At 57.8% G+C, this 25,176-nt stretch overlaps 1 protein-coding gene across 10 annotated transcripts in view; it reads left to right on the top strand.

The window, feature by feature from the left end:
- Positions 1-25,176, top strand: part of KDM4B (lysine demethylase 4B) — a 182,186-nt gene that overhangs the window by 68,915 nt on the left and 88,095 nt on the right. For 9 of the 10 annotated variants that reach the window (XM_033195839.1, XM_033195837.1, XM_033195836.1 and 6 more), the window contains exons 5-6: positions 406-520; positions 6,938-7,131. In XM_033195839.1, the coding sequence (XP_033051730.1) occupies positions 406-520; positions 6,938-7,131 (309 nt within the window). Of the gene's footprint in view, positions 1-405; positions 521-1,851; positions 2,175-6,937; positions 7,132-25,176 lie in introns of those variants that run through there. The other variant, XM_033195846.1, reaches the window with a different exon arrangement.

Here is a 25,176-nt window from a genome sequence, read left to right as displayed (position 1 = left end):
CTGTCCTCACCCGGCCTTCCCAGCCCCCTAGTCTGTCGTCTGAGCTTGGTCTTTGCCACACAGGGATGAGAAGAGCCACCCAGGGCATCTTTCCCCTGCCCACTCCCCCTGGTGTGTGTTCTGATGTGGGTGCCCCGGGCCAGGATAACTGAGGAGGGGTACGTGGGTTTGGGCCACTTGCTCACCTGTAGAAATGCTGTCTCCTGCTCTTTCCCACCCGTGAGCAGGTTACGTGGCATCCTAGGTGGGGGCAGGTTATGTGGTACCCTAGGCGGGGGCAGCAGGCAGTCTGAGCCGAGCCCCTCCTACCTCTTTCATGGGTGTCCCGGGTTCCTGGTGGCTGAGGGTGGGCTGTGTGGCACCCAGGCCCCACCCTGAGCTGGTTTTGGGGTGTTTGTTCACCAGGTACTGTACCCCACGGCACCAGGACTTTGACGACCTTGAACGCAAATACTGGAAGAATCTCACCTTTGTCTCCCCGATCTACGGGGCTGATATCAGCGGCTCTTTGTACGATGACGTAAGTACAAGTTCCTGGTGAAGAACAGGGACCAGCTTCCTAGGGGGTGGTGGTGGGAGGGCCCTGAACAGGACTCTGTCTTGGCAGATGAAGCTTCTAGGCGGGCAAGGTTAACTCCCTCACCCAGGCTCTGGCCGCGGGCCTCTCCTTCAGGGAAGAAAGAGGAATCCAGGTTTTCTCTGATTTCTGCAGGGCCCCTCCTGCCACACTCCGCAGTCCCCACCCTGAGCTCACCCTGGCCCTGCCTCTGGCCTCAGCAGCTGGCCCGTAGCGTGTCACAAACACGTGTACTTTTCCAGTCCCTGCCGCTCGTTTTCCTGGTACTGCGGAGCCTCGAGTTCTCAGCCCGCCAGGCCACCTGCTGGATTCAGCTCCAGCCTGGTCCCTGCCTTGGGCTCAGGGCCCGGAGACACTGGGGTGAGGAGATCCCGTCTCCCATCCGGAGCCTGGCCTGCCGGAGCGTCCCCTTGTCCACACAGGCTGGACTCTCCATGAGAGCAGCTGGCGGGCATCCCCAGAGTCCCGGCCTCAGCCCTAAGGCCCCCCAGGCCCTGCTGGACGCCGGAAGTGGGCCTGCACGTGGGCCTGCATGGCGGGTGTATGTGGAACAGGATCAGGAAGCTGTGACTGCCCTGAGGCCACGGCCAGCCTTGGTCCTGCCCTGCTTAGTGGACCCTGTCTGCTCTGTGGCCTGCAGGGGACTGGCTTTGCTCTCTGAGCTGAGGGTGCTGGTTTATCGCCCAGAGGAGTCTGTTCAGGCTGGAAGTGAGCCCACCGTAGAGAGCCTGAGGGAGACGCCCTGACACGGAGCCAGCCACAAGCCAGCTTTGCTTCCCACTCCGCCAAAAGCAAGCATGAGACCAGAATATTTCGAATTTGGGACTTTTTTTTTTTAATATTTGCCTATACATACTGAGATATCTTGGAGATGGGCCCCAAGTCTGGATTAGTCTGTTCTTGCACTGCTGTAAAGAAATACCAGAGGCCGGGTGTGGTGGCTCACGCCTGCAATCCCAGCACTTTGGGAGGCTGAGGGGCGGATCACTTGACGTCAGGAGTTCAAGACCAGCCTGGCCAATATGGCAAAACCCTGTCGCTACTAAAAATACAAAGCTTAGCCAGCCATGGTGGCAGGTGTCTGTAGTCCCAGCTACTTGGGAGGCTGAAGAAGGAGAGTTGCTTGAACCCGGGAGGTGGAGGTTGCAGTGAGCCGAGATCACACCACTGCACTCCAGCCTGGGCAAGAGTGAGACTCCATCGCAAGAAAAAAAGAAACACCTGAGACTGGGTAGTGACTAAAGAAAAGGTTTAATTGGCTCACGTTTCTGCAGGCTCCACAAGAAACATGGCTGGGGAGGCCTCAGGAAACTTAGAGTCATGGCAAAGGTAAAGGAGAAGCTGATGCATCTTACATGGCAGGAGCAGGAGCAGGAGCAGCAGAGAGTAAGGGGAGGTGCCATACGCTTTTCAACAGCTAGGTTTCGCGAGAACTCACTACCGTGAGAACAGCACCACGGGGATGGTGCTAAACCGTTCATGAGGCAGAGCAATCCACCCCCGCCATGCAGCCACCTCCTACCCGGCCCCACCGCCAGCACCAGGACCTGCAGTTCCGCAGATGAAAGTCTCAACACAAAATTCCTCTGTGTTTCATGTATACTTGACACACATAGCTTGAAAATAACTTAATACAAAGTTTTTAATAATTCTGTGTGTGAAATGAAGTTTTGATTGTGTCTTAACTGTGACTGGTCACATGAGGTCAGCTGTGAAAGTTTTCACTTGTGGCATCGTATCCGTACTCAGAACATTTTGGACCTTGGAGCTTTTTGGGTTTTGCATTTTTGGAGTGGGAGTGTCCGCCTTATCCCACGCTGTGTTTATCAGAGTGGGGTGTGTGCCTTATCCCGTGTGGTGTTTATCGGAGTGGGATGTCCGCCTTATCCCACGCTGTGTTTATCGGAGTGGGGTGTCCGTCTTATCCTACGCTGTGTTTATCGGAGTGGGGTGTCCGCCTTATCCCACGCTGTGTTTATCGGAGTGGGGTGTCCGCCTTATCCCGCGTGGTGTTGATCGGAATGGGGTGTCCGCCTTATCCCGCGTGGTGTTGATCGGAGTGGGGTGCCCGCCTTATGCTGTGCGGTGTTGATTGGAGTGGGGTGTCCGCCTTATCCCACGTGGTGTTGATCAGAGTGGGGTGTCCGGCTTATCCCACGCTGTGTTTATGGGAGTAGGGTGTCCGCCTTATCCCATGCTGTGTTTATTGGAGTGGGGTGTCCACCTTATCCCGCGCAGTGTTGATCGGTGTGGGGTGTCCGCCTTATCCCACGCGGTGTTGATCGGCGTGGGGTGTCCACCTTATCCCGCGCAGTGTTGATCGGCGTGGGGTGTCCGCCTTATCCCACGCAGTGTTGATCGGCGTGGGGTGTCCACCTTATTCCGCGCAGTGTTGATCGGTGTGGGGTGTCCGCCTTATCCCGCGTGGTGTTGATCGGCGTGGGGTGTCCGCCTTATCCCGCGCGGTGTTGATCAGAGTGGGGTGTCCGCCTTATCCCGCGTGGTGTTGATCGGAGTGGGGTGTCCGCCTTATCCCGCACGGTGTTGATTGGCGTGGGGTATCTGCCTTATCCTGCGTGGTTGTGATTGGTTCATTTGCTGACGGACATTCAGGCTGTGTTCTCTTTTTGGCTATTATGAATAATGCTGCTGTGAATGTTTCTTGTGTGTTTGTTTCTTTGTTTTTGAGACAGTCTTGCTCTGTTGTCCAAGCTGCAGTGCAATGGCGCAATCTCAGCTCGCTACAACCTCCACCTCCTGGGTTCAAGCGATTCTTCTGCCTCAGCCTCCTGAGTGGCTGGGATTACAGTGTCACACGGAGTCATCTCACCGCTCTAATGATCACCTGCGCTCCACCTCGTCATCCCTCCCTCTCCCCGCTCCCTTTCCCCTGCCCCAGGCAACCACTGATGTCTCACTGTCTCCATAACTCAGCCTTTTCCAGAATGCCATGAGCTGGAATCCTACAGTCGGTAGCCTTTTCCCATTAGCCTCTTTGGGTTTTGTTTGTTTGTTTGTTTTGAGATGGAGTCTTGCTCTGTCACCCAGGCTAGAGTGCAGTGGCATGATCTCCACTCACTGCAAGCTCCGCCTCCTGGGTTCACGCCATTCTCCTGCCTCAGCCTCCCGAGTAGCTGGGACTACAGGTGCCCGCCACCTCGCCTGGCTAATTTTTTGTATTTTTAGTAGAGACAGGGTTTCACCATGCTAGCCAGGATGATCTCGATCTCCTGACCTCGTGATCCACCTGACTCGGCCTCCCAAAGTGCTGGGATTACAGGCATGAGCTGCCGCGTCCAGCCCCCATTGGCCTCTTTGACCAAGCAATAGGCGTTCAAGGTTGTTCTGTTTTTCATGGCTTGGGAATTCGTTTCTTTTCAGCGCTGAGTAGTACTCCGTTGTCTGAGTACACCGCGGTGTGCCCGCTCCTTCACCTATTGAAGGACCCTTCCAAGTCTGGGCAATGTGGGCAGAAGTTTTCATCTCCTTTGGGTAGATACCAGGGAGTCCAGTTGCTGGACCGCATGGTGAGAGGACGTTTAGTTTTGTAAGATGCCACCACACTGTCCTCCCGCCTGCCTGTCCCATTGTGTGCTCCCAGCAGCAGCGAATAAACGTTCCCCGGGCCCCAGTTCCCCGCCCCCATCTGGAGTTGTCGGCGTTGTGTGTCCTGGCCACTCTGGGAGGTGCGTTGCGCTGTCTCACTGCCGTTTCAGTCTGCATTCCCCCGATGGCAGCCTTCGCGGCGGCGCTCCTTTGTGTGCCTGTTTGCTATCTGTGTGTTTCCTTGGTGAGCTGTCTTCACACCTTTTGCCCAGTGTTTTTTTTTTTTTTGATGGAGTCTTGCTCTTGTCACCCAGGCTGGAGTGCAGTGGCATGATCTCAGCTCACTGCAACCTCTACCTCCTGAGTTCAAGCAGTTCTCTGCCTCAGCCTCCCAAGTAGCTGGGATTACATTACAGGCGCCCACCACCACGCCCAGCTAATTTTCTTTTTTTTGAGATGGAATCTCACTCTGTCACCAGGCTGGGACTACAGGTGCCCGCCACTATACCCAGCTAATTTTTGAATTTTTAGTAGAGATGGGGTTTCACCATGTTGGCCAGGATAGTCTCAATCTCTCGACCTTGTGATCCACCTGCCTTGGCCTCCCAAAGTGCTGGGATTTACAGGCATGAGCCACCGTTCTCGCCCTAATTTTTATATTTTTAGTAGAGACAGAGTTTTGCTATGTTGGCCAGGCTGGTCTCGAACTCCTGACCTCAGGTGATCTGCCTGCTTTGGCCTCCCAAAGTGCTGGGATTACAGGCGTGAGCTACCGCGCCCAGCTATTTTTTTCCATTCTTTAACCGGGCTTTTGTTTTTTTCTGGTTGAGTTTTGAGAGTTTGCTGTGTATTTTGGTTATCAGTTGTGACTTGCAAGTATTTTCTTTTGGTCTGGGGCTTGTCTTTCTCGTATGGATCGTGTCTGATTGTTTTTAAGTGCGAGCTCAGCCTCAGAGTCCAGTGCATGAGAGCCTCTGGGTTGGCTGGCCTGCACTGCCTGCACTTGGCCTGTAGTGATGACCCTGGAGGGACTCTGCAGCCGCATACAGGCTGTGCTGGCCCAGCCCAACCTGCTACAGTCTCCAGAGGAAACTTCAGGGCTTCCTTGCCATGTATTCGCCACACCTCTTCTATGCACCAGCGTACTTTTACAGCGGGGGAGACAGCCCAGGGCATATTCGCCACACCTATCCTATGCACCAGCGTACTTTTACAGCGGGGGAGACAGCCCAGGGCATATTTGCCACACCTATCCTATGCACCAGCGTACTTTTACAGCGGGGGAGACAGCCCAGGGCATATTCGCCACACCTATCCTATGCACCAGCGTACTTTTACAGCCGGGGAGACAGCCCAGGGCAGAGAAGCAACTTGCTCTGGTCCCAGGATGAATTTGTGCCCAGCTCAGCCTGTCCCCGGGGCCTCCCTCCTCCCCATCGGGGTCTCATCACTGCCTCCCTCCCTGCCTCTTCTGGGCTCCTGCCAGGGCTCACCTTGCATAGGAACCGCTGGTCTTGCCAAGTCTGAGGGCCGGTCGTGCTGGTGCGGGAACAGCTGGTGTGGCGGATTCAGGCCGTGAGAGGAGCTCAAGTTCATGAGTGTGTCTGGGCTCCTCTTGGCCTCTCAGCAGGCTGTGGGCCCCTCTGGGGACTGCAGTGACTACTGTGTATTTTATGAGCTCTTGGGACAGGATGGGGTTTGTTTGCTTGTGGCATTAAGAATAGATGTGCCTCACTTTGGGAGGCCGAGATGGGCGGATCACGAGGTCAGGAGATCGAGACCATCCTGGCTAATACGGTGAAACCCCGTCTCTACTAAAAAAAATACAAAAAACTAGCCGGGCGACGAGGCGGGCACCTGTAGTCCCAGCTACTCGGGAGGCTGAGACAGGAGAATGGCGTGAGCCCGGGAGGCGGAGCTTGCAGTGAGCTGAGAGCCGGCCACTGCACTCCAGCCTGGGTGGCAGAGCAAGACTCCGTCTCAAAAAAAAAAAAAAAAAAAAGATAGATGTGCCTGGCGGTGGGGATTCCGTCCTTGTTTGCCTGGTTCTGAACGCTGTCTTCATCTCCTCGGTTGGCAGCTGTGGAAGGGCTGTCACTGGCCTTGGCTCCAGTAGCGTCCCTGGGTTAGCCTCACGTGGTGACTGTTTTTCTCTTTCCGTGTCATTGTCTCAGGGGAACGTTAATTATGCACTCCCAAACCGCAGACTTCGCAACAAGGCCTCCACCCAGCAGGAAGCACGCAGCTTAGTGGAATCTGGCAGGCCCTGCCTGCCTGGTGCACACTGGCATGTACGCTGGGGTCCTTCCTGGAAGGGCTAGGCTGGTGGTGAGCCCTTCAGAAAAGGTGTCTGGGCTGGGTACGGTGGCTCATGCCTGCAACCCCAGCACTTAGAGGGGCCAAAGTGGGAGGGACACTTGAGCCCAGGAGTTTGAGACCAGCCTGGGCAACAGAGTGAGACTTCATCTCTACAAAAAAAACACGTAAAAATTAGCCAGGTGTGGTGTCCCATGCCTATAGTCCCAGGTACTCAGGAGACTGAGGCTGGAGGATCACCTGAGCCTGGGAGGTTGAGGCTGCAGTGAGCTATGATCCTACCACTGCAAGATTCAGCCTGGGCAAGAATCTCACACGAAAAAGAAAGCATACAGAAGTCTGCAGGGTGTGACCAGCCCCTAGGGGGCCTCAGATACTGGGGTGGGAGAGGATGGGCAGCGACCCCCTAGACCTCTGGGGAGAATTAACCTGCACCCTGGAGCTCGCAGGTTCTGGGGGTGGCCGGGCGGTTGCCGACGCTGCTCTGCCGCCCCACAGGACGTGGCCCAGTGGAACATTGGGAGCCTCCGGACCATCCTGGACATGGTGGAGCGTGAGTGCGGCACCATCATCGAGGGCGTGAACACGCCCTACCTGTACTTCGGCATGTGGAAGACCACCTTCGCTTGGCACACCGAGGACATGGACCTGTATAGCATCAACTACCTGCACTTCGGGGAGCCCAAGTCCTGGTGAGTGTCTGCATGGCCCTGGCCGCCTGCCAAACCGAGAGTCTCTCGGCGGGGGTAGATCACAGGTACGTGACTGGGCGCTGTGGCAGGGCCCCCAGCAGGTGAGGCCGGCAAAGGTCGGGCTGTGATGGCTGGAGATCTTCCGGACCACCTGGGGTCACCCACCAGCTTTGGGGAGGGGGATGTGCACCCGTAGAGCCAAAGCTCCCAGGCCCCTAGGGCTTGTGCTTTGCACCCTGGAGTGCCCCCGCCATTGAGCTGTGAGCAGCCCAGGTGTCCCCATGGCCAGGAGCGTGGTCTTGAGCCTCCCGAGCTGCCCAGGCTGTGCTGCCTCACAGCCAAGTGGAGACGATTCCTGGTGAAGGGACACTGTCCATGCTGCCAGAAGAGGCCTGGCCGGGATGACCCTGCAGCTGCTCCCTTGCAGTCTCCGCCCTGGCGCGTCTGGGCCAGACCCTGCAGTTAGGAGGGCAGGGCGTGGTGCTGCAGTCATGTGTGGAGTGCAGTGGACCTGCCCTTTCCCAGGAGGTGCTGGGTGCAGCGTGGGTATGCTGTAGTGGGCTGAGTTCCAGGACCTTCTCCTGGTTCCCTTTGCACGTCCGCAGCGAGGCCGTGTGGGTTTGGGTGTGAATGTACGTGTGTGCGCGCGTGTGACTGTGCATGTGAGTGTGTGAGTATGCACGTGCGTGTGCATGTGTGTGTGCTGCCCTGTGTCACTGGGCTCTGCTTGTGACTGCGGATCCTCCTGGGTGCTCGGCGGGGGTGCCCTGCGCTGTCCGCCGAGGGCCACTAGGTGGTGCTCCTGCTCTTCCCGGGGCCGTGCTCACTCACGCCTGGAATCTTCCCAGGCCGTCCTGGCACTGGATGAGGATGGACAGAGCCTCTGCCTGGAGGGCGCAGGAGCTCCGCCCTGCCTGGCCCTTCCCTGGGTTGGGGTTGTAAGAGGGGGGAGAATGCTCTACCTCTTCCTTTAAAAAAGCACAATGAGCAGGAAGGGGTGAGCTGCGTGCACCCTCACCCGCATCCCGAGCACAGGTGGAGCCCTAGGGGAACGCCCTATAGAGGACCCCGTGTGACTTGGGGCGAAGTGTGTGGCCTCCCAGGGGTGCGTGGGTGGCGGGACACCCACTGTGTGACCGGGTTTGTGCCTCCATAGGTACCGTCTGCCCTGCTCAGAGAGCTCCTGCTGGGCGGGAGGTGGCAAGCAGCCGGCGAGGGGACCCGGTCAGACAGAAGCAGGGGGTCAGGGACATGGGAGGTGGGGGACCAGCCAGTGAGTCAGACATGAGGATGCCAGTGCCAAGGACCGCAGCACCGGCAGCTCTGTCTCCTGTGAGGGGCCCCGAGAGTTGCTGGCTGTTGCGGGAGCCTGGACTGGGGCTGCTGTGGGTCAGATGCCAGGGCTGGGGGTGCCTGCTGCCACGTCAGAGGGGCCTCTGCAGGGAGAGGGGACAGTGGCTCCCTGGAGGTGGCAGTTGGTCCTGGCAACAGCCCGTCCGAGGAGCTGACAGGGACACGCCAGGAGCCAAGGGCCTCTCCTGAGCTGGTTCGTCCAGGACACAGTCCCTGAGGACATCCTACACCTCTCCCCGACTGCTCCTCACTGCCCACCTCCTCTGCTTCACCTGATGCCGCAGGTGTCCAGCTGCCACCCCCATGTCTACCCTTCTCCACGCCCCATCGTGGGAGACGGCTCAGGGGAGACACCCAGGGCGAGGCAGTGTTGAGTAGGCAACAGTTCCTCTAGGAAGGGAATTCCAGAAGTGCGCTGACCTTGGTCTTGGTTTCTGCCCAGGAAGGGGTGGGAATGGCAGGGATGGGACCTCATGCTGCCCGAGTGTGGCCTGGCATAAGGGGCCTGAGAGGAGCTGCAATGTGGACTCAAGCTGCAGGGCGTGCCCCGCAATCCCCCAGAGCTCCCCACTCGCCCCCACTGTTAGCTCAGCCTGCTTAGCACGCGGGACCCCTTCCCTGCTGTCTCACCAGGGCTGAGGCGGGACCCCAGATGTTCCCACAGCACCCCATGCCTGTCCTTTGGGGCAGGCATAGACCAGGAGACCCTGGCATTAGTGAAGGTCTACTACGGGCCATCAGTCCTCCCCAGCAGATAGCAGGATCCCTGGTCACCCCGTGTCCCAGCTCCCAGCAGGGGCCTGGCACAGAGAGGCTCAGGGACTTGCTGGAGGCTCTGGGATCCTCACTGTGTGCTCTGGGGGCTGACTCCCCTCTAGGCTGCTCTCCCAACCTGCAGGGGTGGGGGCAAGGTCGCTGAAACCTGGCCTCTGGTCCCTGGGCTGGGCTTCAGGAAGCTACTGGGGCCCCCGGGACGTGCTTCCCCCTCTCCCCTCCTCGGGCCCTTGGGGTTGGTAGGGCTCCCAGCCAAGAGATCACCAAGGCTGCACCCCGTCTGTCTCCTGATGACACCACTCTGCTTGCATCTGCAGCCGCGTAATTGCAACCATTTCAGAGTATTCCGGTGGCATTTTAAAGAAAGTGTCCATGTATTCAGGTTTACAGCATTTTATTAAACCTTTCTGGGTCTGCTGCTACTTTGGTAGCTTGATTTGTGTGTCAAAGTGACGTGAACAGCCTGGTGTCAATAACAGACAGAAACGTGCTTCAAAAGGCCAGCCTCTGCGGTGCTCTCAGGCAGCGGGGCTAAGAATATCTGAAGCGACTGAATGCCTCAAAATCTCTTTGGCAATGGAGATTGAAACCAGAGCCAGCACCTGCAACTTCCCCCTGCCGGACTTCCCGCAGCCCCTTCCTCACCCAGGCTGGGGGGCCAGAGTGCAGGTGGGTATGGGGAGGGTCCAGGCTTTCCACTTGACCCTGTATTCCAGGGTCTTCCTGGGTGGGGTAGTGGCCTGGGGTCGGTGTCTTGAAGCACGTGCCCCGTAGAAGCCACTGTCCAGGCCACACTCCTTGCCATAGATCAAGACTCTCCTGGGGCCGGGCCTGGTGGCTTATGTCTGTAATCCCAGCACTTTGGGAGGCAGAGGCGGGCGGATCACAAGGTCAGGAGATTGAGACCATCCTGGCTAACACGGTGAAACCCCATCTCTACTAAAAATGCAAAAAACTAGCCGGGCGAGGTGGTGGGCACCTGTAGTCCCAGCTACTCGGGAGGCTGAGGCAGGAGAATGGCGGGAACCCGGGAGGCGGAGCTTGCAGTGAGCGGAGATCACGCCATTGCACTCCAGCCTGGGTGACAGAGCGAGACTCCGTCTCAAAAAAAAAAAAAAAAGGACTCTCCTGGAACCTGAGGTGGGGATGGTTTAGCTGAGCTGACCCTCCAAGGCCAGTCCTGCGGCTGCTCCCCTCCAGGCCTCCCCTCCTTGACCTGCACTTGTGGCAGCCCCTGCAGGGCCCACCCTCCTGAGCCGCCCAGGCCAGGCACTAAACACAGGCGTCCCCATAAGGTTGAGCACAGTGCTGCCAGTGGCATCACATGCTACGTGGCTCCTAGAAGAGAGTCCCAGGCTAGGTGGGAGTACCTCGGGTCTTGGCCAGCCCTGGGAGAGTTGCTGGTCCCAGGGTACTTCTGGGCCGTTTGGGTTGTGCTGTGCACCCCACAGAAGAGAGTGGAGCGGCCATCCCCCCTCTACGGCCCTGGCCCAAGCTGCCCGGGAAAGTGCCCACTGTTCAGTCCTGTGCACCCACGCGCTGGGCTGGGGCCTGGCCAAGGCTTTGGGTGCCCTTTTGCCCCCAACCCATCAGACACCCTGCAGGGCAGTGTTAGGGGTCTGCAGGGGGCTGTGGGCCACCGCCAAGAGCAGAAGCCTTGACTCTCACTGCAGCAGGGAAGCCAGATGGGGGAGCAGTGAGTTCCCGAGGCTGCAGGGACTCCCAAGGACGTCATGAGCTGATGGGACGTGGTCAGCTGCTTGCACCTGCTCTGAGGCGGCCAGAGGAAGGCCCTCCTGAGGAGTGCTGCAGGGCCAGCACATGTGCATGGCAGCCACAGAGACCTCTGCTCAGGCTTAGGGGAGGGGGTGTCTCCCAGGCTCTCTCCAGCTCTGCTTGTCAGGAGGGGGGTTATCCTGCACCCGGGTGAAGTCCCCAAGAGCAGCTGGGTGGAGGAACGCTTGTCCTGACTGTGACCTTGACCTGCCCATGACCCGCGGCAGTCTGGAAATCCTCCATTGCGCCAGGCGGGATGCAGGTCCCCCACGGTGTCATCTCTGGCTGTTTCCTCAGGGGATATCTCCGCCCACCCCTTCCTGCCTCCGTTTACCTTGGACACACTCTTAGTCTCCTGTGCAGGTGCGGGAGGTGGGGGTCTTGGAGCTTGTGCTCCCGTGAAGGGTGCAGAGCCCCCAGTTGCTTTTGACTGCTATGGGGAGCCAGACCCTGGTTTGGGCTGCTCCCTTTCAAACCAGTGCTCAGCTCTGGCAACGCCGCCCCCATGGGGGCGCTGTGAGCCAGACCCTCCTGAGCGCTGAGGGGAGGGCTGCCAGGGAGGCTGGGGAAGAGGGGATTATCAGAAAACTCCAGCAGCCTCCCTTGACCTTTAAGGAGCTGCAAGCTGAGAATTTTCCCTTTTGATTGAGCTGCACCTTGAGTTTTTTCTCTGGCGTTTTCACTTGGGGGAATTTCACAGCATCTTTTCTTCTTGCTGCCAGAGAAACTTGACTCCTAGCAGGCACAGCCGTCTTTTGCTTCATGGGCGTCCCTGGAGGTGTGCACGTGTGCGCGTGTGCATGGGCGCGTGTGTGCACTGAGGAGCCGTGCTCCCGACGCTGGGGGGGTGGGGGTGTGGAGAGTGGGTGCCGGGGCTATAGTGGACCCGCCCGGGCTTCCTGCCCTGTGGCCGCAGGTGGGTGGAAGTCAGAGCCTGGGGTCGATGGGTCTGTCGCCCACCCAGGCCAAGTCAGGCTTTTCTTGGGGTGGAAGCTGCTGGGCTGCTCCCTCGCCCCTCTGCTGCCCTCCTGACTGCCCCTCAGGACCTCCCCGGCCCACCTGCCTCCCAGCTCCGTCTCCTGCTGCAAGCTCTTGCCTGGCGGGGAGACACCTCCCTCCCTCCCGGGCTCCCTCAGCCTGGCTGCAGGTGGTGCTGTTGGGCCCCACGATGGCCTCTGCCCTGTCCCTTGGAGTGGGACCCAGGAGTCTGGTGGGTGATGGAGCCGGCGAGCCCGTCCCAGGCAGCAGCCTGAAGGCCCACGGGGTAGCGCGCTGGTGCCTGGGGACCCTGGTGGGGGTTTGTGCTGCTGCTGCTGGCGAGCCAACCACTGGGAATTCCAGCTTCTGAGCCCAGGACCTGGGGGGTCCTACCAGCAGTGGGGACCCAGGGGTCCCAGTCTACTGACCCTAAGGCACAGCCCCCGTCAGTGATCCGGGGCACTCCTCCCAGCCGCCTTGCTTTGGCTGGGCCGCCAGGGGTTGGGTGGCTGCAGAAGTAGCTCCGGCAGAGATTGGTGTCCCCATGGGGACGGCAGTCCCGAGTTGCCAGAGCTGAGCACTGGTTTGAAATGGAGATTGCCTGGAGCCTGACAGCTTCACAGATTGGTTTTAATAGCTCAGCTTCCCCACACTGCACCCTGTCACCAGAACAAGATGCAGGAGCGAGATAGTTGCTCCCTCCTCTCCTCCGCCACCCCAGGCCCAACCCTGGCTAGGGTGCCTAGGGACAGAGTTGCATTGGCAGCTCAGAACCACTGCAGTGCCCGGGGAGGTCAGACTGAGAAGACCCACCAGGCTGATGGGGGCAGCGCAATGTGTGCCTTGCTCCCCGGCAGGGGACCGCAGCCAGGTCTCTTCCCAGCCACACGCACTGAGCCAGGATGCCAGAAATAGAAAAGGAGAAAGCGGTTTAGAACAGAGAGCTCCCACGGAGAGCAGATTGGATCCAGCAGGGAGGCAGAGGGACCCTGGTCATTAGAAAATGATAAAGTGTCAGGAGCCGAGGCAGCTTGCTCAGGACCTGGGTTCCTGCCCTCCAGGGCCTCAGCGCTTCCTCCCTGGCTCACTGAGACCCGCTGCAGTGGCCCCAGCCCATGGTCCCTAGGAGCCGTATCCTTCTAGAGACAGCCATCTAGCCTGTGTGAGGTTATCTGGGGAGTCTTTTGATGAGGGGGTGTCCCCTCTCTGCAGAAAGAACCTCTTTTTGAGGGAAGACAGTTGTCACAAGCAAGTGAGGCCCCCAGGCCCAGTGCCCAGGCCAGCTGCTACCCCTGACTAGTAGTTACCACCAGCCCAGACCAGCTCCTACCCCCCAGCAGCGCTCAGCACCAGCCCAGACCAGCCGCTCCCCGCCAGCAGTGCTCAGCACCAGCCCAGGGGCCCAGTGTCCCGGCTGACTGGCCCTGGGTCCACATGGGTTACCATGTGGCCAGGCACACCTGGTGCCCAGCTTCCCTGTTTGAGGAGCGTGACCGTGGGCAGGCAGGAAGCTCCCTTGTGGTCACCTGTCCCAATCCTCTGCTTCTGATGGTGACTGTGGCCACAGCATCAGTGCAGCGGTTCTTTATTTCTGTGTGTGCCTGACCACATGCCTGAAAGTGTGTGTGAGTGGGTCTGAGTGACCAGCTCAGCTCTCCTAGCTTTATTTTATTTTACATGGAGTCCTGCTGTGTCACCCAGGCTGGAGTGCAGTGGTGTGATCATAGCTTACTGCAACCTCCACCTCCTGGGCTCAGGTGGTCCTCCTGCCTCAGCCTCCTAAGTAGCTGGGACCACTGGCACATGCCAGCACAACTGGCACATTTTTAAATTTTTTTGTAGAGACGGGGTCTCCCCATGTTGCCTGGGCTGGTCTGGAACTCCTGGGATCAAATAGTGCTCCTGCCTCGGCCTCCCAAAGTATTGGGATTGCAGGTGTGAGCCCAACCCTTTCCCAGTTTTAAAACTGGAAGTCCCATATCTTGGAACCTGCTCAGATCCAGTGAACTGTGATGCTCAATTCCCCGAGAGCAAGAGCAAGAAAGTGTGTGTGTGTATGTACACATGTGCATGTGTTAGAGAAACAGGGGTCTCCGGTCACATAGGTTGTCTGGGAGGGAGTCTGGCCCCCTGGGACTATGCCCAGAAGATGAGACGGGATTCTGCTGGACAACTGAGAGCTGGACTAAGTGAGTAACACTTAGCTGCAAGAACCCGGGCCAGGAACTGAGCTGCCAGCAGGCCATTACAGCCATGCGGCCTGGAGCGTGGCGTGTGGTGCTGTGCTTGGATAAGTGGTCCAGGCTACGGCCAGGAGGGCCGGCACATGGGAGCTATGGATGGCAGCTGTGTTTTCCCTGGCCTGTTCCCCTCCCGGGTCCTCATCATCAAGCCCTCTGCCTTGTTCTTGTCACCACCACTCTGTCAGCCTGACGCCATCAGCCCAGACCTGCTTATCAAGATTGGGGAGTGAATTGAGCACCAGAAGCTGGCTTTGGCTTTCAAAAAATTAACTCCTGATGCTGCAAGACCTTTGAGCCTCACACTGGGGCGTCCACAGCAAGGCTGGGATTGCATCTGTGCGCCTGGCGCGTGGGGCACAGGTGCCAGAATCACAGCCCCTCCCGCTGACCTGATCAGCCTCCTACCAACCTCACTCCTATTAAGCAATCACAGCCCAATTGTGCCCCCAGGACAGGCAGGGCCCTCAGCTGTGTCTCGTGATGGTGTCCCCAAGGACTGGGAGAACACCTCTGGGCCAGGGTGACCGGCAAACCCAGGGCACATGGGGCCACTCGCTGGGGCTCCCGCCATACCCGTTGGTGGGATCTGTCCCAGCAGGCTGGCTCCTGGCTCTTGCCGAGAGCTGGCAGGGACAGATACAGAGACACTTGGTGTTTGTTCAGGGACGACAGAGCAATTTTCATACCGCCTTTTGCTGTGTGAAAATCGCACTCCAAGCTGTGCTGCTAAGTCGGGGACTTCCCGGTGTTCAAATGGTCAATTGCCCTGCTGTGCGTCTGGACAGCAGGCACCGTTGCCCATGGATTTGGGAAACTGGCTTCTTGGTGAGCAGAGGTGGTGGCCATGATGGGGGCCGGGAGGGCACCCCGCAGCAGGCGAGTGTCGGGCGGTGGCCGTGGTGGGGGCCGGGAGGGCACCCCGCAGCAGGCGAGTGTCGGGCGGTGGCCGTGGTGGGGGCCGGGAGGGCGCCCCGCAGCAGGCGAGTGTCGGGCGGTGGCCGTGTTGGGGGCCGGGAGGGCGCCCTGCAGCAGGCGAGTGTTGGGCGGTGGCCGTGGTGGGGGCCGGGAGGGCGCCCCGCAGCAGGCCAGTGTTGGGCGGGTCCCTCTTCTCATTCTCATCCCAGGCTTGTGCTTGTGTTTTTCGTCCACTTTTTGGTGAGGTATTCTCTCCCTTTGTGTCTCTTTAAATAGATCTTTATTAGACCTGTTTTTGAGTTATTGAAAAAGTGGGAAGGTAGTAAGCACAGAGCTCCCCACCGGGCTCCCTGTTAGGAGCATGTTCTGTCAGGGTGGCACACTTATGGTCATTGATGGACCCCACTGATGCGCTATCAACTAAGATCCATGCTCCAGATTTCCTCTGTCTTCCCCCATTGTCTTTTCTGTCCCCTGGACCCATCCGGGTCCCACGTGATGTTGTTCCGTCTCCGTAGGGCCCTGGGCTATGACAGTGTGTTCGATGCCCTGGACAGTGTTGAAGGGGGGCTGGCCAGGGGGTTTATAGAACGTCCCCTAATCCATATGTCCCCTAATCAGCATGTCTGATGTTTTTCTTGTGGTTAGACTGGGGTGATGGGTTTTACAGAGGAAGACCACAGGGGTGAAGGACCCTCCCATCACGTCCTACCAAGGGTCAAAGGTGCAGCCGTCAGCATGACGTCATTGCTGGTGTTGGCCCCGGTCCCCCGGCTTGGGTGTGGATGTCCAGTGTCTCCACTGCAGAGTGGCACTTTCCCCCCTTTCCATGCTGTCATCTGAATGTCAGGCCCACCTGGATCATCTCCCTTTTTTTTTTTTTTTTTTGTTTTGAGATGGAGTCTCACTCTGTCGCCTAGGCTGGAGTGCCATGGTATGATCTCGGCTCACCGCAACCTCCACCTCCCGGTTCAGGTGATTCTCCTGCCTCAGCGTCGCGAGTAGCTGAGATTACAGGTGCGCGCCGCCACGTTTGGCTGATTTTTGTATTTTTTTTTTTTTTTTTTTTTTTTTTGAGACGGAGTCTCGCTCTGCGCCCAGGCTGGAGTGCAGTGGCCGGGTCTCAGCTCACTGCAAGCTCCGCCTCCTGGGTTTACGCCATTCTCCTGCCTCAGCCTCCCAAGCAGCTGGGACTACAGGCGCCCGCCATGTCGCCCGGCTAGTTTTTTGTATTTTTTAGTAGAGACGGGGTTTCACCATGTTAGCCAGGATGGTCTCGATCTCCTGACCTTGTGATCCGCCCGTCTCGGCCTCCCAAAGTGCTGGGATTACAGGCTTGAGCCACCGCGCCCGGCCGATTTTTGTATTTTTAGGAGAGGTGGGGTTTCACCATGTTGGCCAGGCTGGTCTGGAGTTCCTGACATCAGGTAATCTGCCCGCCTCGGCCTCCCAAAGTGCTGGGATTCCAGACGTGTGTCACTGTGCCCGGCCACCTCCCTTTCTTAAGGTTAAGAAATGGTGGGGACCTTTATCACATCTTCGAGGCCCTCATGGCAGCAGCACGAGGCATGTATCACACTAGGAGTGTGGGAGCCCTGGGGCGGGGAGTCCTGGGGTATCTAGAGCTCTGCCTGTCCCAGAGCTTCCCTTTTGTAGGCATTCTTGCTGTGAAACATGATTTGGTGCAGAAATGGATATAAAGTATGTAAGTACTGGATATATATATGCGCGCGTGTGTGTGTGCATGCGTTAGCAAATGACTCTGTGGCTGTCCCCTGTGTACCCCGATGTCAGGACACGGCCCCCACCTGTGCCTCCTTTTCCCAGCCCCCTCTGCATGCTGTGGTGGCGGCTTCCTCCCGGCTCTGCTGGCGGCGCTCTTGCCTCTCCCCTTTGCCAGGCCGTGTGTGCCTGTGGCCCGGGCAGTGAAGCTGTGTGTTGGCTGCATTGGAAGGTCTTACAAATGGGCTGATTTCCTCGCCTTTCTGCTCAGTGGTCTGTGTGTAAGATTTGTCTGGCTGTGTGTGGTGGCCGCGCACTCATTGTCACGGCCGTGCAATTCCCCACTGTATGGCTGGACTTTAGTCGACTTCTCCATTCTGCCGTGGACGGACGTTTGCAGCGTTGCCAGCATAAGGCTCCTGCGAAAGACCTACCATCTCTTCACCTGCTGCTCGTGTGAGAAATTCGTTTGGATCGTCAGCCTTGCTGTCCATCACTGTGGCTGGGGCTGCGTTCCTCATGTTCTGTTCCTCTTGCGGCAGCTTTGCCTGGAGTAATCCTTTGACTTGTGCCCTGGCTCCACGTCCTTGTTCGGACAAGGCACAGATTGAGGAGACATCTGACCTGCCCTTGAAGCGTTGCCCTGTGGGATCAGGAGGGCGGCAGGTCCTGGGAGTAGGTGCCAGGACATTGTGCTGCCTTAAGGACAGGGTGTGTCCCAGTTGGTGAGGGTGGCCTGGGTGAGGAAGGTCTGGGTGAGGAGGGACCCGTTTCTAATGGAGTCACCATATTAAGCCCTGCTTAGCCAAACTTGAAGGTGACAGTTTGTTGTGGGAGATGGAGATGGTGCAGGGATGCAGGGACCGAGGCCAGCGTGTATGGTGTCCAAGGTCGCCCTGGGTGCTGCTGTGCAGGTGAGGGAAGAGGGATTGATGGGCTGCTTAAGGGGCCATGTCTGAGGGCAGGGCCCACCACTTCTGCCCACACCTCATTGGCCAGCACCCAATCACGTGGCCACACCTTGCATCAAGGGATCCTGGGAAATGTAGTCTGACCACGTGTCCAGCTGGGAAAGGGCCGGTAAGCCTTCTCTTTCCTGCCATGTGTGCTCTGCAGGGTCTCAGCCAACAGGGTCTCGAGGTTGAAGAGATGGGTCTGCTCAAGCCCTGACAGAGTGTTTATGCCTGCTCAGGGCCCAGCATGAGCTGCGTCAGGAGCAGAAGCCATTGGGAAGGGCCTTTGGTGTGGCTGGGCAGCCAGACACCCCACGCCTAACCCCTAGAGCAGTGTCAGGCCTAGGAGCCCTTGGGATGGAGGCAGGGAGACCGGGGGTCTCTGAGGACTGAGGGAGGAGGGGAGCCTGGTGAGGGGAGGACGAATGACCAGCTCAGGAGCAGGGGCATGAGGGGGGCACAGAAGATTCCTAAGTAGGGGAGCTACTACTCTTGGCCATGTTCCAGGAGAATGGAGTGGTTGTGGGAGCGGGCTGTTGGGCCAGGGCCTGGGTGTGGTGGGAGCCGAGGCTGGCTCTGGACCTTGCAGGGGCCACCTTAGCCTCACACTGTCTGACCAGCCCCTGCCCCACGTCGTGTGCTGAGTCCTGAATGCGGCGCCTTACTCACCCGCTGGCTTGGTCTGGCAGGAGCAGATGGCCTTCATTTTGGAGTCTTTTGTTCAAAGCAGGCGCTTCGGGTTGGAGTGGCAGTGCACACGCTGGCTCGTGTTGCTTGTGAGGCCGCAGGATTTTTGCTTTAGGGAGGCAGGAGCCAAATAAACCCGGCGCCTGCTTCTAGGCTGTGGTGTGCCAGGCGAGTCACCGGCATCCTGTCCCTGCCCACCACTTTAAAAAACTGTTAGTTCTGTTTGAAATGTCATCACTGGGCGTGAATTCCCATCTTCAGATAATCCCGCCAGGCACTGTTTGGATGAGGAGTTTATTCAGGCTGTGGGGGTCTGTGTGCGCCCACGGGTCCCTCCTACCGCAGCCAGTAAGGCTGGCCCTGACCCGGAGTCGCCCGCCCACCCGGTCTCCGTAGGCATCAGAGGTTTGGGTTCTGAGTGCAGGGCCTAGTTTCCATGGCAAATTTCTCTCCCTTCAGCAAGGCTGCTGCCGGCGGGGTTCGGCTCCCCAGAAGGGAGATGGCTGCAAATCTGCGGGAGGAGAGAGTTTTCGTTATCTTTGCTTAAAAATTGGGCAGCACACGGCTTCCTCCCCTCCACACTCACCAGCAGCAGGGGACAGGAGCGCTGGCTGCCTTCCGATGAAACGGGACGGGCGCAGGATGGGGCCGATGACAGCGATGCTAATGGCTCTCATTCAGCAGCCTCCTGCCGAGGGCTCGGGTCGCCTGCTCTCCCTGACCTGATTGCGAGCCGAGCAGACTTAACCTGTGCGTGAGCCAAACCGTCTCGGAGGTCCAGAGCCCAGCCCCAGTCCCCGAGGCCCAGGGAGGGACCCGATATCTTCCTGTGGCCTCTGCCTGTGGTGGGCACAGGCTAAGACTTAGGTCATAGAAGCAGAAGTGTGTATTCCCACGGCCGTCTGCTGTGTGTCAGACAGTTTCACTCCCGTGCTCTCCAAAGCTGGTCCCATCGTTAAGCGCCATTTAGGATGCCCCGGGCCATCTGGGTCACCGGGGCCTGGCTGTCACCGTGTTTCCTCATGAGGTTCAGTGGGTGCTGTGTGTCTGTGGACGCCGGTGGTGAAATAAATGTAAGCCTAGAGGCACCAGAGCATTTTAATAGATGGGAGCCTCCACAGCCTGCAGGTGTCCAGACCGCACTCTGCACACAAAGACTCAGACTCCCACCAGGGCCCCACGCCCCACTGCCTCTCCGGGACGCCTGCGTGTGGCTCACTCCTGCCATGGGTGCATCAGCCCTGGTGCCCAACTGGCCTTCTGCAGAGCTTGGTGCCAGAGCAGCTTCTCAAATTCTCTGCTGCCTCCTCCCCACAGCCTTTCAGGGCCTCAGAGCTGCCACCAGTCCAGCACCTCCTTGGGCCCGTGTCGAGGCCCCATGGGGCTGGGCTCATGTGGGTGCTGATCTTGGCTGGGTGATCCCTCACTGCTCTGGACAAAAGGGAGCCATGGGCCGGGCACGGTGGCTCATGCCTGTAATCCTAGCACTTTGGGAGGCCAAGGTGGGTGGATCACCTGTGGTTGGAGTTTGAGACCAGCCTGACCAACGTGGTGAAACCCTGTCTCTACTATAAATACAAAACTTAGCCGGGCGTGGTGGTGGGCACCTGTAGTCCCAGCTACTCGGGAGGCTGAGGCAAGAGAATCACTTGAACCTGGGAAGTAGAGGTTGCAGTGAGCCGAGATTGCCCCACTGCACTCCAGCCTGGGCGACAGAGTGAGACTCCGTCTCAACAAGACCCCACCCAGGTCGAGTAACGCTGGAGGAGGGCCGTGGGTCTCGTCTTGGTGGGGGCTGCCTCCTGGTTGTTGATGAGCAGAAATTCAGGCCGGTTTGACAGCGGGCACTTGAGGGAGGTTGCTGTGTGCCAATGGCCCTGTGTCCCTGGCACTGTGTCCAAACCTGACAGCCACCATTCTGTCGCTGGGCACCTGCCCTGCATGCCCTCCCCTGTGACGGGCACTCCCACAGCTTTCCTGGCAAGGCTGCAAGAAAAACATCGCAAACAAGTCGCACATGACTTTGCGTTTTTGGCCTTGTCATATAATAAAAGTAATTTGTGGGCCTAAAATAAATCAGGGCTGGGGATCAGATGCCTCCAATCCGGCCTTTAATTGCAGGCACGACACGGCTTGCCTCGGGCAGTCTGCTCCTAATTAAAGTGGGCTGGTGGTGTGTGAAGTTTGCATGGTTCCTCGGGGTGCTGACCCAGCCCAGGTTCCTGAGGGCCAGTGTGGTGACACCTCGTGGCCTGGGAGAGCAGGGCGGGCCACCCACGGCCACCGTGCCAGGAATGAGGTCTTCTGGCTGGCCCTGCGAGAGCTGAGAGCTCTGTGTCTCCTCCCACCTGCGGCTCCTGTTTGTCTGGCATTCCTGTGGGTGGCTCTCCCCATCCGAGGCTCGCCATCTTCCCTGAGCCAGCGCTCCCAGGACTCTGTTGGTCTCCTGTGTGTCTCAATAAAAATGTCATTATTTGAAATCATTGACACTGCTGGTTTAAGATACCAAATTCCATCATCTATTGTCCTGTAAAACGATCCATTAAAGATAAAGCCGCTGCAGCTCAATAAGGCTGTTTCCTGGGAACAAGCCTCCCTGGTCCCTGGCAGATCCTATCTCCCGAGCAAGTGTTAGTATCTGTCACATAAAGCGGCCCCTGTGCTGGGGACAAATGAGGGAGGTGGCCTCTCCCCAGGACAGGGTTCCATGGAAGAGGATTTTTCCAGTAGAAATAGACAGGCTGGCTGATGCCTGTAATTCCAGAGGTTTGGGCGACTGAGGCCAGAGGATTGCTTGAGCCAGCCATTGGAGCTCGAGACCAGCCTGGGCAACGTTGCGAGACTCCATCTCTACAAAAAAAGAAGAAAAAATTAGGTGTGGTGGTGCACACCTGTCATCTTTCAGCTACATGGGAGGTTGAGGAGGGAATATTGTTCGAGCCTGAGAATTTGAGGCTGCAGCAAAGACCCTGTCTCAAAAAAAAAAAAAGGGAAGGAAGAAATAGGGTAGCTTTCCATGAGACATTGGAGGAGTTCTGTCGTCGCCTCGGGAGGAGCTGTGCAGCCCAGGCCTGGCTCCATTTCTACAGCGCGGGTGTCTGGGGGAACAGGGCCGGCCCCGCAGAATGCCAGGGCTGGAGCCTTCCCCATGGGACCTACACCTGCTCTGGGACTTCCATTTCTTCTGTGAGTCTTTGGGAAAGGGTCTCACTCTTCCTTTTCCCGCCCTCTGTCCAGTCCCCTGTGATCTCTCCCTCCCAACAGGCTGGGGTTGGTGACAGCTCCTCTCCCTCTCTCTCCGCCGGGATACGGGACCTCAGTGTTCTTGGCAGTTCCCGAGTTTTCTGTGTGTCCTGGCCTGTGGATCCACTCTCTTGCCTGCGCAGGTGTTTTTTCTAACATCTTCATCTTGCCAGACAGATCTGTGGGGTGGTCAGCTGTCCTGGGCGACCCGTCTTCCTGGGGTGGCCGTTGGTAGCATACTTTTCCTGCTTCTCGTGCCTGTGTGGTGAGCTCTGGCACCTGCCCTTCCTTCCGCCCGTCCCCATGCACTGTTGCAGGGGTGTGGAGGGGTTTTACCCAGGTGGGTGCCGGCTTCCCAGGTCAGAGCCTGTGAGTACAGCAGGTAAGCACGCTACCAGGTCTGTGTGTGGCCTTGTTTGTGGTGAAAATTCCTGCTCCTCCACCCTAGACGAGGGACAGGTTTACCCTAGTGGGTTTAGACTGTTCTGTTAATGTTCTTTCTGCTGTAGACGAAAACTTCTTTTTGTTTATTTTTTTTTTAATTCTGCCACCTCGCTGGGCTGTGTTTAATTCTATAGTTTTACCAGTTTGTTTGCTTAGATTTATAATCTAAGTAGAAACTTATGTTATAATTAAACTTTTTCTTTTTTTCTTTTTCCTTTTTTTTTTAAGAGGCAGGGTCTCCCTCTGTTGCCCAGACTGGACTGTATGCAGTGGTGTAGTCATGGCTCACTGCAGCCTCAACCTCCTGGACTCAAGTGATCCTCCTGCCTCAGCATCCTGAGGAGCTGGGAACACAGGCATGCACCATCACACCTTGCTTAGATGTTTATATTATGATTTTAAGAAGTTTGGGCCGGGCGCAGTGGCTCAAGCCTGTAATCCCAGCACTTTGGGAGGCCGAGATGGGCGGATCATGAGGTCAGGAGATCGAGACCATCGTGGCTAACGTGCTGAAACCCCATCTCTACTAAAAAATGCAAAAAAACTAGCCAGGTGAGGAGGCGGGCGCCTGTAGTCCCAGCTACTCGGGAGGCTGAGGAAGGAGAATGGCGTAAACCCGGGAGGCGGAACTTGCAGTGAGCTGAGATCTGGCCACTGCACTCTAGCCTGGGCGACAGAGCAAGACTCTGTCTCCAAAAAAAAAAAAAAAAGTTTGTATTATCCCTTCTGCTTGTTAAACTGTTTGTTTTTTTCTTGATGTATCACGTGGGCAGTGTGACGCGTGCTGTGATGACGGGCAGATTATGTCCTCTCCTGCCTCGCCGTGAAGGTGATAGTGGGAGAGTCCCTGTTAGTCCTGGTTGCCTGAGAATTTTGTACCGAATGCTTTGGAATTTTCGATAGATATTAATTTTTGGAATGTCTCTGCAGCCTTGGTGATAAACTCTTCTTGGTCTTGCCATAGCCTACTGTGCTTGACTCACTAATACTGTGTTTAGGATTTTTACATCCAGGCGGGACTGACGGACCATTTTCTTGTGTGTTCTTTGTTGCTGATAGGGTTTGCCATTCATTCATTTATTCACCCATTGGGAAAATATGCCAGATGCAGAAAACGAACTCAGTAACATCAGATTCCCTGCTGCTTGCCAGCCGTGTGTGTACATGAGCACTGTCCCTTTTGATGAAGGTTATTGGGTAGGATTCATTAAAACCACCTGGGCCTGGTGCCTTTTCCAGAGAGGATGTCTGTGACCTGGTCTCTTCAGGGTTTCTGGTGGGGCCTGTGTTAACTTGGTGGACACCCTGGACTCCACAACACTGAAGACACTCCGAAGAGCCAAGTGCGTCTGTGGCACTGAGCCCAGCAGCTCAGGCAGGGACTGTGGCTCGCTGGTCCTTGTGTCCTCGGTGTGGTGAACAGGTCCTCAGTTTCCTGTGAACAGCTTTGTTTGAGGTGTAATTTCCATAGCATACATGGAAGGCGCTTGGAGAACTTGGCCATTTTCGTGGACGGAGTTGACATGGTGCAGCACAGTGCCACCGCACAGGCCTGTGCATCCTTGGCCTAGTCACCTGCGGCTCTGAGGAGTAGAGCAGAGGAGCCGCCCTGGCCTGGCTCGTCTTCAGCTAGCTCCAGGACTGCATGTCGGCTGAGGGGCTCGCGTGGGTGTGGGGCTGAGACAGCAGCTCTCTGTTGGGTCTACACAGGAAGCCCACCCTGTAGCCGGCTTGTTCTCCTTCCCAGCCTGTGCCAGCCACAGGGCAGTGGGCCAGAGCCATCTTGCTGGGTCGCAGGCCGGGGCCACTGTAGGGCTTTGTTGCAAGGGTGGCGATCACCATGGCTTTTCTGTTCTGCTTGCCACTTGGGGTCCTGGGGGCGCCGCTGGCATTTGGATCTACCATGGCCTTCCTGAGCTTGCGTGGGCGGCTCACTCTGCCAGGTGGCCTCTGTCCAACCTGACACCTGGTCTCGGGTACTTGCAGCATGGTGTGCACGGGCTCTGCCTCCCTGCTTCTGTGTCTGTGATGATAGGGCATTAAATGGCGAGGGCCCGTCTGCCCAGGCCTGTGCAGACACTGTGAAATTAACTTCCTCACCCTCCAGCACGCGTTGGGCTGCGCCGACATCTCTGAAGGGCTCCCGGTCGGACCCCCGCTCTTGGCACACGTACCTCGGCGGTGGGGGCGGGGAGCGGGGGGCAGGGAGGAGAGCGTTTTCATCCCTGACACCTAGTTGCCGAGAGCCTCCGCTGGCAGGAGCTGGCAGGCTGGGCCGTGGAATGGATTCCAAGTGCCACTGTCACCTGGGAGAAAGGTGCACGAATCTTAAAAGAAAACCTGGCCGGGCGCGGTGGCTCAAGCCTGTAATCCCAGCACTTTGGGAGGCCGAGACGGGCGGATCACGAGGTCAGGAGATCGAGACCATCCTGGCTAACATGGTGAAACCCCGTCTCTACTAAAAATACAAAAAACTAGCCGGGCGACGTGGCGGGCGCCTGTAGTCCCAGCTACTCGGGAGGCTGAGGCAGGAGAATGGCGTGAACCCGGGAGGCGGAGCTTGCAGTGAGCTGAGATCCGGCCACTGCACTCCAGCCTGGGCGGCAGAGCTAGACTCCGTCTCAAAAAAAAAAAAAAAAAAAGAAAACCTTCCACTGTGATGTCTCGTCTCCTGGTTCGGAGCCATCCACAGGGACCGAGCAAGATGGTACCAGGCAGGGGCCACTGCCAGAGGTGAGGGGCCACAGAGCCCTGGCTTGAGAACCTCCAAGGAGCCCATTCCCCTTGCAGCAGGAGGGAGAGGGTGCCGGGAGTTACCTGGTCGTTGTGGAAGGGCCGCCCAGGTAGGGAGCCTGGGGCAGCTAGTAGGTGTGGTGGGGACATGTGTGGCTGGCGCCAGCATTACACCCCTCATCTAGAGACTTTGCCCGATCTCAGGTTTCCTGCCTGGTCTGAGA

Source organism: Trachypithecus francoisi, unplaced genomic scaffold (genome assembly GCF_009764315.1).
Source record: "Trachypithecus francoisi isolate TF-2019V2 unplaced genomic scaffold, Tfra_2.0 Lachesis_group5, whole genome shotgun sequence".
NCBI lineage: Eukaryota > Metazoa > Chordata > Mammalia > Primates > Cercopithecidae > Trachypithecus > Trachypithecus francoisi.
Note: the sequence above shows the minus strand (reverse complement) of the source record. Positions and strands in the feature narration are given on the sequence as shown.